At 41.0% G+C, this 12,716-nt stretch overlaps 1 protein-coding gene across 4 annotated transcripts in view; it reads left to right on the top strand.

The window, feature by feature from the left end:
• Positions 1-12,716, top strand: part of LOC103476771 (EBF transcription factor 3) — an 86,973-nt gene that overhangs the window by 38,564 nt on the left and 35,693 nt on the right. For all 4 annotated transcript variants that reach the window (XM_008429335.2, XM_008429338.2, XM_008429339.2 and 1 more), the window contains exon 7: positions 12,618-12,699. In XM_008429335.2, the coding sequence (XP_008427557.1) occupies positions 12,618-12,699 (82 nt within the window). The remainder of the gene's footprint in view (positions 1-12,617; positions 12,700-12,716) is intronic.

Here is a 12,716-nt window from a genome sequence, read left to right as displayed (position 1 = left end):
TGCTCTGCATCCACCCTCGCACTATAGGTGATTTCCATTTAGACACACATTTCCACACGAAGATAAATATGACTTGAATCGTAATTTCCCTGAAGTAAATATAATACAAATACAACATAATACAGTGTCAGGCCAGGCAGGCTAATAGATTACTAGCGTGTTTTCCATTTGTATGGTAAGTGGTGAGCCAAGGTGGTGGTCTGGCAAGTAACAAATTGAATGTTTAATCCATCTCAGTGCAGATTGAAGGTATCAGAAAAGATCGGTAGTCTTTGCAGTTCTCCTGTGGCCGGTACTATATTAGAGATTTCTTTTTTTTCTTCCCTTCACTCTTCAGGGAATTTTTGAGGAATGTTGTCGGATTAACAAGAGGTGCAAAGTGCTAGATAAATTCAATTTCTTATCTCTTCAAACGTCATCTGCTCTTTTTTCAAATAGGTGTTTGAGTTTTGATGGGCAGTGTTTCCAGTCACTTGCAAGTGTAATCTCTGATGGCTGATTAAAATAAGACCAGCTCTGCTTGAGCTAGATAGTTAAAATATTTCACGACTTTTAATTACTGAATTTTTTATTAGAGTATTGAATTATTAAACTCCCCACCAGTCACATATGTGGAAGTCATTACACCCACTATTAGGTTCATCTTTTTAGAGGCTTCTTCCCTATAACTATGGTGGAGGAACAGTGACAAATATGCAAAAGACGCGCCTCTTTAATGTTACCGACTATTCTCTAAGTGCGTGTTTAATTCTTTAATAAATGTTTGCTCTTGCATTTGGAAAAGCTAGATTAGCCCCAACTGTGCAGCGTCTTATATAAGTGTGACAAATTGATATTTTTATATAGCTTAATCTGTTTACTATGATGTTTTTTTTTTTTTTTTTGCGAGGACTTATTACAAACTAATTAAAGAAATCACTTTGATATAATTAGTCAGATTTCAGGAAGCTCATTAGTAGTAATTTGCATGAAAAATAAGCCCTGTAGTGGTGCTCAGACCCAGCTATCCGATCTGTGTTTTATCTGGTTACACATCATCCCCCATTGTTTGTTGTCTGAGGCTTGTCTGAAGTGGCCCACGATATTTTCAGTCATTGCCCTGAGAAGCGGCAGGGTGTCTTTCAACAAATTCCTGCGCCTAAAGCTAGTCAACCTGCATGTGGAAGCAGACACGCGCCTCTGTGTACATAAGGCAGGAGGACTGAGCAGCAAAACACCGTCTATTTATCTGTCAGGTTCCTGACAAAGAACTGAGCTGACAAGTAATGGTTTCCCCCAGCAGAACAGGAGGGGGAGCTTCTTCTTTTTTTTTTTTTTTTTTCTCCCACTGTACTTACATGCCCAGTCTATGCCCAGAGACTCATGTTATTTGCAAATCACAGCCTTTGAAAATTCACAAGCGGGGCGAGACATGCCATGCTAGGGTTTTGTCAGCTGCCTTCATAACAACGAGCTGTATCACTAACAGTGTGCGGTTTGGTAAGGAAGCAGCTTTCTCTTAGCATTTGCCTCGCTGTCACTTTTTCCAACACATGCGTTCTGTGTCTTCATGCATGGGGTCTCTCCTCCCTCAGAGGGTTGCCATCTTCCCTTTGGACTGACAAAACGTCCACACTCCCACTGATATAAAGAAAGAAGTGGGGAGGGAGAAGGAAAGAAAAAAGAAAAAGAGGACAGAATTATATCATTCAGTGCTGTGGTAGTTCTTCCAGAAACTTACACACAAATATTATATTTATGATTAGATAAAGTTAAGTGTGTTTGACAGTGAGAAAAAAAAAAAATAATGCTATTATCATATTTTTTGGGCCATTTTTCTAATAATAATTTTACTTACAAAAATGCTTGATTTCAAAAACTTTTTTATGTTTCCAAGGAATAAATTTCAAGAACTGGTCACTTATGAACTACATCAGTACTTTCATTGTTTAAAAAAGCTACTTGTCCTTAGAAACACAGTTTTGTCAGACCAAAGTTTCGACAATAAGCCTTGGTGCTGGCTCTTGCACTCACAGGAATGAAAGAAAGAATAAATTATATTATTTAATTCTCAATGAGGATTCTTTAAACTCATACTCAGACCACTCAGAAAAGAAGAATCGACTACTTCAAAAGATTCACAAAATGACTGATCGATTGATTACAGTTTGCAGATGCACTCAGGGACAAATACCTTAAACAATGGGATCGTGTTCTATAGTCTGCTGAAACTACAATTAACACGTTTGGCCATAATTCATATTTAATGAAATAAAGGGCACGTTTGCATGCCAGAGCACACCAACCTCATGGGGAATTTCAGAAGTTGCAGCATTATGTGGTGGAGTTGTTTTGCTGCAAAAACAGGCTCATAGTCTTAGCCAAACAGTTGAGCGTGTGAGGGAAAGAAACATTATGTGAAAATATTGAAGCAACATCTCCAAACGTCAGCCAGGTAGTTAAAGCTTGAGCACAAACTGGTCTTCCAAATGAGCAATGAGCTAAACTTAACAGCATATTAGATATAAAGTGGCTTAAGGACAACAACGGAAGATTTTTAAAAACATCATCAAATAGCCTAAGTCCAGTAAAACTTTTCAGGACAGAGCTTAAAAGATGAGTGTAAACAAGGTGCCTAATTCACCTGACTCAGTTGCACCAGCTCAGTTGGGAGGAATAGGCATATATTGCAGCAAAGTACTTTAAGAAGGTACGGTAGGGTGTGGTAATTGTACCTAATACTGAGGAAATCCTGGTAAACATCCGAAACGTGTTTTTCTGTCATTTTGTTCAGTGTGTGTAAATATCTGGTTTCACATGTGTATCGCACACACTTTGGTAATAGTTATGAATCTTCAGTTTTTTTAAAGAAATTTTCCTTCAACATGTGGGGTTCACACAAAAGTGGAACCCTGTTTATTCTCCATACTCCTTTCCCACCACGGGACGAAATCCTTCCCTAAACATCCGGACAGAGAAGCACTTGTGTGACGTTGATGTCACAGACCTACCTGGCCTCCCTCTCACAAAAGCTAAGGTATCATTAGCTAGGCCCACACAATGGCCATTCAACCAAGCCACTGCGCTCCTCAGGACTGAGGAACAATGTTATTTTTTGTCTCAGAATTATAAAGACAGACTTTTGCAGGAAACCTGACAGACAAAACCTTTTAGAGGTAAATGCTCCAGGCGGCTTTTGGGTTTAATCTTTTCCCATTAGCATTTCAGCCCCCCCCCCCCACCACCCCCTCAACCCCACACCCACCAACACAGACACTACGCTCCCTCTTTCCCTTTGCTCACACACAAAGACCATATTTACAGGGTCAAAAAGTACAGACTCTGAATCTGATTCTTTCTAACTTTACATTTTTTGCACTTTTTAAAAAAAAACTTTAGTTAAATCTGATCAATACATAACACATTACATACATACATACACACTAAACATTTTTAAAATGACATTTTTTCTGGTAAGTTTTTTTTAATAAAGCCAACTAATAAAACAATATATAGACAGAGATCATACGTGTTTACAAGAATATGAAAAATTATTTACCTACGAATGCAAAGGCTAACTTAATAGTCACATTGTCAACAATACAACAGCCGTGCTAAGGGTTCATAGACCTACCTTTGTGTGTGTGTTTGTGTGCATGTGTGTGCGTGCACACATTCACTTACACTCATGCGTGTGTGTGACTCCATGTGTGTGATTCATTCCAGGGCAGTTTTAGTCCTTATAAAATATTCATTTTGGTTGTGCAGGGCCCTGTAATTGCCATCTCTCACCCTGAATTATTTATACCTCGCACAGACTGACAAAGCTTTGCCATACGGCCCCAGATGAATCAGAAAGCAGCCATCTCTGCTGCCAACAGCACTGGGCTTTCACACAAATATGGCAGCCACGTCTCTCTGCCTGGCCTCTCTTAATTTGACATTTTCTTTTTCCCCCCTGCCTTTGTCCTAGGTGCAGAGAAAGGTTACCTGTTAGCTTTAAGCACCGACCCACTCTCTGTCTTTCTGTCTCTATCCCCCCTACCTACATGACAGTCCGTTATGTTTTTTTCCCCCCCTCTCTCTCTCTCTTTTTTTTTAAAGTCTTCTGAGAATGCGTCAAAGTAGTGGCAATGTCACAGTGACTGCTTCATGATGACTGATCAGCTCTGACAGCCACTTTAGATGTATGTATTATACATTAGTAAAAATATGATGTAGAGTAACACTCACATAAATATGAGCACGCATGGACAGACTGCAAAACCATTGACTCGGTGACCTAAAAGCAGCACACACACATGTAAATCAGCCCCTGATGGCATGCTGAGTCCACCAAGGCTGTCTGTACCGTGAGCGGTCACAGCCTCCCCGCTAACCTTCGCTGTACAGGCGTGTTCCTCTACACCTCGCCTGGGTCTGATCACTCCGAGGGGTGTCACAGGAGAGCGCCTGTGCTGTATGGCTTTCGTTGTGAACAGACTCCAGGAGCCTGCAGAACACCACGTCCAACACCCTAAATACAACTATTCAACCAGCCACGCCGACATATGCTTATCTTCCGTCTCACCAGTGCAGGGAGGTGCTGACTGGTATTTCCTCAAGGCCACAAGCTGCAGAACTGACCAGTAATCAAAGCCGCATATTTCCTTTTATGCACACACGAAAAAAACAAAAAAAAAAAACAAAAAAAACATAAGCAGATACCTCTATGGTGTCCAGCTGGTGAGTAAATATTCCTGGCAGCTGTGTTGTTGATGTGCGTGATTGTTTTTGCAATGGCAGAAATCTCTCAGTCTACACCGGTCTGACTGCCATAGTCAACACTGGTAACAGGCACGGACCTTTTACCGCTGTACCAAGGTTTTGCTAATTTAAACCATCAATATACCCATTCCTGCATGGGTTGGGTATAAATCTGCTTTGAAACAGAAGTAATATGGATCTCAATACACTGCTAAACAATATGCTCAAATAAAGATGCATAAGCTGTAAACTCCAATCTGACACGACTCAACCACAGTTCCATTCAGTTCGGTATGTTTTGACTATAATAATTACATCGCAATTCAATTTGATGTGACAGGATACAATAAAGTAGAGTGAAGCAAAGAAATTATCATTTGCAACTCATTGAGAAGAAGCCATGTAGTATAATGTCAGTACAATGAGCCTCGGTGGATTATAAAACATCTGCAATGCAACAGATCATCATTTTATGAACCTTTCAGTAACCGAATAGAGAGCTGCAAAATTGTGCTTTCTGGATTGTGAGCATCAAAAAATGGGTTAAACCAAATTCTCAAGACAGGTCTTTAGAACTGCTCACAAATGGAAGATTTAAGCTTAGTGACATTCACTGGGTGTGTAATTAGTCCCATTGTTAAAATACAGTAACGTAGATAGGTGGTAGTGAGAATTTTATTAAAGTGAACATAAACGTTCAGCAGAAAGGGCTGGATCGCACTGACGCAAACATTTAAAAGCCAACACATCTAGACTTTATCTAAACCAGCCAGTCAGCATACTGCCAGCCAGCTGGCTGAAATAAGGCTACCATGCTTTCTCTTGTTTACATGAACAAAACGTTTTTCTGTCTGGAAACGTGTCATGGTTTTGGAAACTGGAGGACTGCCGTAACACTTAAGTTGGGAAATGGCAGGTCTGTTAAGCAGCTGACTGCAAGCTAGCTACTGGAGCACATAGCCACATAGCTAGCTTATGATAGCTTGTTAAACCTGTGCTACTCTGCTGCATCTCTGCCACAGTAGAACCGAATAAAGGTATGATATTCCGTGTAGTAACTGCTAGAAATCGGCTTCTAAAAATGACAATTGTTTACTTTTTAGTTTGTAACAACAGATACTTGATTACTTTATTGGAACTGTAATATTCAAGATGTTGTAAAAATTAGAAATAATTATTGCTTTTCTCTTTCTAACAAAATCAGTCGGATAATTTTTCTTTAAAACTTGGCTACCGTTAAACCTCGCTGTTTTTACTTAACATTATACCCTGAGAATTTCTTGCTTGCCAATGCCTATAATCTGTAGTGAACTTCACAGGTTTTTTTGTTGGTTTTTTTTTTCAGGGGCAAACAACAATTCAGCTGTATTGAGGGATTCCACTTTCAATGCAGATGATGTTTGTTCTACAGCAGCATTTAGCATCAGATTTGTTTTTACCACAGCACCAGGCAAGACAAAGTAACGCAGAATTATTTATGTCCAGCGTCTTATTATATTGTGTTCAAAGTCCCGGCAGAGTAACGTCGTATTCTGAGTAAAACAAAGAACAGCGTGGAACAGTACACAGCCTTTGCGGTGTCTCGATGTGAATGGGATGGGAAAGGCAGAGCGAGCAGAGAAAGCTTGGGGCTAAACATGCAATGTGTGGCGGAGCTGAAGCTAAAAGCTGCATAAAGCACACAGCCTTAGTCCACTGTTAGCTAGTGATGGATAGTTAGCAGGAGCTCCAAGTCTTCGTCTAATCTGTTACAGTAAACCTATGCCAAAGCCCGAAGGGAATCAGTGGGGGCTATAGCTGGGAGTGGGCTTGACGTGAAACCATTTGTGAAGACGAGTGATTCTCTTAAGTAAGAAACTAACAGTGTAGAGAAAGAGAGAAGGGTGGAGAGAGAGACAGAGAGAAGGCGAGAGTGAGGTGGAGAGAAAGTGAGACAGGAGGTGAGGAGAATGAGTGAGCGTGTGAGGGAGAGTGAAGGAGGAAGAGATACCATAATGAGTCCTGTAGCCATGGAGTAAATGAAGAGGGATTGACAGAGTGAGGGATCCTCAAGTGAAATAATGTCAATGCCACTCTGCCCATTAGAGAGGATGGGGGCGGTGGTGCTGGTGCTGGTGGAAAGGGTAAAGAGGGATGAATGGAGGGACAGAGCTACATCTTACGTTGCAGAGGAAGCACATAAATTATTTGTGACACCTTTGCAACACACGTGTACGAGCTACAAAAATATGAAATATGAAACAGTGGAATGAACCGACAATAGCAGCTGAAAAAATATAGAAGTAAAAAAACCAGAAAGGGCCTTGGAAATACCTAATAAATTCTCAGAGACGTGCAGTCGGGGGGTATTTGATGTCGAACCATAATAATCACAGCAACATCTGCCTCGCTGCTCTCTGAGGAGGTGGGCAGCACCAGTGGGTGGAAGGGGTTAATCTCCCAAACCCAATAAGGTTGGATAGTGAGGCACTTGTTCCCTGATAAAGAAGTGATAGGATCTGTTGGTCTGGTCCCTCGGCGCTTGTACAGGGGTAGAGCAAATATTGTTAATGTGCTGTGGTTTACTTCAGCTAAGGCGAGAAAAAACAGCCCCGTTTGACGAGGGAGAACAGCAGCAGGCCAGAAATATGATGGAGAGGGTCGAGTTTGCTCAGTGCGGCCTCCCAAGGTCTTAACTGGCATGTATATCTGGGCCTACTCAGCTGCATAAATAAGTGTTCGGGGAAGATTAAGATCTATAAGTGTCTCTATTTCTCGTTTTACCTGCCCCTCCTTGTCACAACAGGGATCTGAATGCAGTTCAGTGAAGTGCCTAATAACCAGAGCAGTAGGTAGGAAAGGCAGGAGGCTTGACATTAAGACCCTGGCGTTTTGGAAATCCGATATGCTATTGACCCGTGTACTACTATCTCAGCGTAGAGATCTGGTGTCAGCAGATTGTAGTCTGGTGTTGGGAGCCGTTTCTTACAGGGCTCTTGTAACAGGGGCCCATTGAGTCTGGGAGGCAGCTGGGGCCTGATGGGCTGGAGCTGGGTGGTGATCGATACTCACCACCCCGCAACGGATGACCTCACTGTCATGGCTGCCGGCTGTGGACACTGCATGCTAGTCATTAGTGCCGGGGCACCAATCAGGAGCTTAGAGTTGTCAATACCTGCCTCTTACAGATACTGTGGCCATCTGTCAGTGTATTGTGTAACGGCCTGAGTAAATACGGGGAAGCTCTTTTGAACAATAAGAACAAGGTGTACTATCGATAGAAAAAAAATTGCTTTGCTGTAAGTAATTTAAGAAATCACTGGAAAGTTGTTAAACGATTCAGAGAATTTAAACAAAAATAGGCAGATTAAAAAAAGAAAAGGTTTTATCATAAATTCAACATGAGACCCTTTTAGGTTTAAATTTGAGAAATGAAACTTTTGTGATAATTCTTCAACGTGCCTTATAGCTTAATCAAGTAAAATACTTTTATGTGTGTTTAAGTTGCTTTTTCCTGGATGGTTTTATGCCTGGCCTAACAAGATACACAGCTTTTGTAGGATTATAGCTGTTATTAGTTTAGCTGACCACCAACATTTTGTCTTTGAGTCAAAAGCATTTATAGATACTTTCCAATCATCTATGAATGTGTTTTTTAAAATCTGAATTCCAGTAGGAAAATATCCAATTTTTAAGAAATATCATTCAATGTCACTGTAAAAAAACCCAGAAAACTCACATTACACAGAGACACCGAAGGTTGCAACAAACAATGCAGTCTCTTTCACCGTTCTTTCATTGTGAACATCAACGAAAAGGTTGGAAATTCTTAACAAAAATATTGTTTTTAATTCTATGCACATAGATTTTTTAATCCACTATATTCCAGTTTGAAAGTGAATTCCTGCATCTGAATCTGCAAGTCAGAAAATCGTATTTTTTTTTGTTTTAATAATGTTTTTGTAATCACATGGAGGAGGAATTGATATACGTGATTGATTAGGTTGATGGTCTTAGTGGAAAATAAACAAGAACCTCCTTTTACTTCAATCATCCTAAACATTGTATTTATTCTGAATAATTTTGCTCCATGCAGAAGTGGAAAAATTTCAGAGGTTTGAGGAAAGGTTGAAGATCTAAATTTAAAACATTTATTCAACAGTAATTATTGCATCCCTGCATTGTGGGATTTATAGTTTTATTACAATAAAAATAACATTAAATTCATCAGAGCTAAAAAAAAAAAAAAAAAAGGAATGAAACAAACTTGACTTGACTTTATACATTTAAAAACAGACAATGCAGCTGAATTAATATGAGCACAGAGGCTAATTTTCACCGGCAGTTCTGAGAAGGTTAGCTGGTATAAAACAAAATGGTAACATTCAAAACAAATTAAGTAAAAAAAAAAACTGTAACAAACAATAAATTAATACAACAATTAATGAACATGTGACATGTATTTATAAATACATGTGATAAAACACCTACAGAAAAGCTGGTCATATTTAAGATGTTTATGGCCTAAAATGAGGAAGAATAAAGACTTTTCAATAATTTGCAGAAACGCTGAAAAAAAAGAATGAAAATGAGAAGACAGCAAGCCTTGGAGATCGATAGATCCTCCTTAATAATACAACATTATCCTTATTTGCCCTCCTCACTCAAATCAAAAGGTTGGACATTTATGCATGAGTGACATCAACCCGGCAATTAAGTTGGCCATTTAAATGAGAGAAGGGCTTCCTCACCTCCTGTGTTTGTTTTTCCCCCCTCTTCTCTCTTCCTTTTTTTTTTTCCCTATTCCCCCCTCTGTTTGATGAGGGGAGAGGGTGAGCTCGAATTAGGGCGATGGGTCTTCCTTTGAGTGTCAGCCTAAAATGATCAGAGTAAAGATAAGAGGGTCTAGCAGCCCTCAAATCAGTCAAAGTGCCAAAGTCGGCCTTTTTCTCCTCAATTACCGGGTCTGTGAAGCCAGGGAGTAGAAGGCGCAGAGCCTGCTGCATTACTAAAGAGACAATCTATTTCCCCTTTGACCAGAGGGAGAGAAATCATTATGGCATGATTAGTAGCTTCGGCAGTGGGCGAGCATGGAGGTACTACAGGAGAACCGTATTAATTGCCTTAGACCGAGGCATGAGCGGGATTGTTTTAACGTTGATTTGAGGACCTGTATGACTAGCTGTCGGAGATAAAAGCCCGTGTCAGGTCTTAGTTATACTGGCAGACTTCGGGCGTACAGAATGAGAGGCTTGATGTCAAAAAGAGCTTCTGTGGCTGGCCCAGAAGTCTTTCTCTATATGCCTGTCGATGTCTTCCTCTTTGTCTTTCTTCACACTTCAGAGTTTTTCCTTTACGCCTCCCACTACCCCTCCCTCCACTCCCCCCCGCCTCTCCCTTCCCTCGCGTGGACTGCACCCCACCCCTTCCCACACTCCTGTTCTCTCCCTCCTCCAACTGATAGCTGCCTTGGCCGATTATTTCATCCAGTGCAGTCCACTGAGAGCCTCCTCTCTCGGCTTTGGAAGAGCTTTAATTAGCCATGTTAATATCCCCTTCATTGGCCTTAATATCACTCAACACCTTCCTCCATCTCGGCGGCCACCAGGGTCCCCCTGTCCTGTCAGAACAGCTGATTATTGAGAAGGATAGCTTTAATCAAACCTAATTGCAGTTCATTCTTTCCCTCTATCCCCCTTTGCCCTCCATTGCCAACATCTAATGGCAGCGACGACTTGATATCCCATTAAAAAACAATTAAACAACCTCCTTTTGTCTCTGTGCGTGCCAAAACACCAGCACAAACTTCTGTAGATATTTAAGAAGTACAGGAGAGAGAGGGGCCTTGTCTTAATTGCTCTCCTTTCCACCAAGGACCAATTTGCAGAGTACTCATGGAGAATCCTAACCAACTCAAATGTAATGAATGCTATAGTAGTGTGGACGGTGAAAATGAAGCCTCTTTCTTTCTTTTTTTTTTTTTTTTTAAGGGGAGAAATTGTACTTAATTGCCTTCATAAGATTAAGCATAAGGAGGTTCTTTGTAACAATGTGGACACTCAAACTTTTAGTTTTGCTTAGCGAGGAGCTGCATGGGAAGGCACTGAAGCATCCAGGAAAGAGACAAGACCAACTCTGAAAGTGATGTGTTTCTTTTATGAAGTGAATGCCTGGAAAATATATTCTGTCTCCAGCACTGACATAAATTGTCTCTCAATAGGTGATGCATGTGCATGCACATCCACACGCAAACCCACTCCAGCGCAAGCACACACACGCACACACGCAGACACGCACACATACAAATACGTGCATGCCGTATGAGAGGCGACAAATAAAAGTCGTATTTCAGGTCTGCTTTCCGCAGATGTCTGCTGCTCTACATTATGACTCTTCTGGGAAATAAAAACAGGGTCAGGGAATTAGAGTACATAATGGTCATTTTGATGATCAGCCAACAGATGCAACCCGAAAAAACACAGCGAACACAATCAAGTGAAACGCACTAATGACAAGTTAGGATTTTTAATTTTTTTTTTATTTATTTTTTTTTTAGATAGCCTTGCCACACACTGACAGGCTATCAGCATTCTGGCATGGTTTAAAACATCTTTTATTGATGTCGAAGCCAAAGCTCCTCGGATGTGGAGGGAAAATATTTTCTCACCTCCGCTCGCCCTCCTGGGTCCACGGTGGAGCGCAAAAGTATAGAAGTCTATCGAAGAACGCTTCTAAATGACCAGTGCATGTGTTAATGCGGCCAGGGTTAGAAGGGTCATTTCAGACTCTGATTTATGGCCTGGCTGGAATCCCAGTGGGCGAACGCAAAAGTCTTAAGTGTTGTGAAAGCGTCCTCGCAGGCCACACAAGTCACTGAATTTAGCTGAATGAAATGGCCACGCAATCCATGGTGCAATCTATGGTAATCCAGTAAGACACGGCGATTCGAAAGCCGAATCACTTTTACAAAGGCAACAATGGCATTGTATATAGTAATAATGGTGCAATGTGATGAAAAAATAAATACGACTGTGCTGTATTTCTATAATTGGAGAAACCGTAGGCACAATCAGCCGGGATCTGTGGTTGATTTCATTGTTTATTCTGCGTGTATGCTTTTTAACACAATGGCTTACAGCTGAGATAATTTCTCGCCGTCCTTTTCCCTCCCTAGTAAATTTTTCCCTCCTTAACTATTTTGCGTCGGGGAGGCTACATCTTGATACGTGCGACTCTAAATTTGCTTCCTTATCAATAAATCCAGCGAGAGAAGAGGGCAGCTTATGTGAACTAAACCAAGCCCAGATCTCACTCAGACGTGACATTTGTTCAGAGACGATTAGCCAGGTTGTAATTTGTGGCATAATTGCCTCACCCACCCACAAGTACATGGGTGTGTGTACGCATTAGGTGTGTGTGCCTGTGTGTGTGTGGCATTCTGCGGTCCCAGGAGTGTCCGCCTAATTGCCTGACAGGACTATAAGTTTTGTGGCGCGCTCTCACCTTGTTAGGTCCTTTATCCCTGATGCTCTTCAAACAAGACCTGGTCACAGGTGGGCCTCATTTGCTTCCCTATTGAACAGGGGAACTTTAATTGCACAGGGGGTGTCCTGGGATTAAAGAGGTGGGTGGAATATCAAGTGACTTCCTGTATGTTAGTGGCAGATGGGTGTTGGGGAAGACCTGTGAACTCAGGTGAGATCACAAAGAGGCTGAAGCTCCCGGGTTAGAGAAAAAAAAAAAAAAGAATGATAAAAATGAAAAATGTTGAGATGAATGTGTGAATGCAATCAGGTGTGCCTGGAGATTTTAATTTAAACATTCTGTCACTTTTTTTTTCCTTCATTCATTTTTTAACTTTGGGAACATAACTAATAGTTTTTTTTTTGCTATTCTCTGTTGCTCTTTTTCAGATTCTTCCTAAAGTTCTTTCTCAAGTGCAATCAGAACTGTCTGAAAAATGCAGGGAATCCACGAGACATGCGCAGATTCCAGGTGACTGAAACCTATTT

The sequence above is a fragment of the Poecilia reticulata genome, linkage group LG15 (assembly GCF_000633615.1).
Source record: "Poecilia reticulata strain Guanapo linkage group LG15, Guppy_female_1.0+MT, whole genome shotgun sequence".
Lineage (NCBI taxonomy): Eukaryota > Metazoa > Chordata > Actinopteri > Cyprinodontiformes > Poeciliidae > Poecilia > Poecilia reticulata.
The sequence above is the reverse complement of the archived record's forward strand: the minus strand, read 5'-3'. Positions and strand labels throughout refer to the sequence as shown.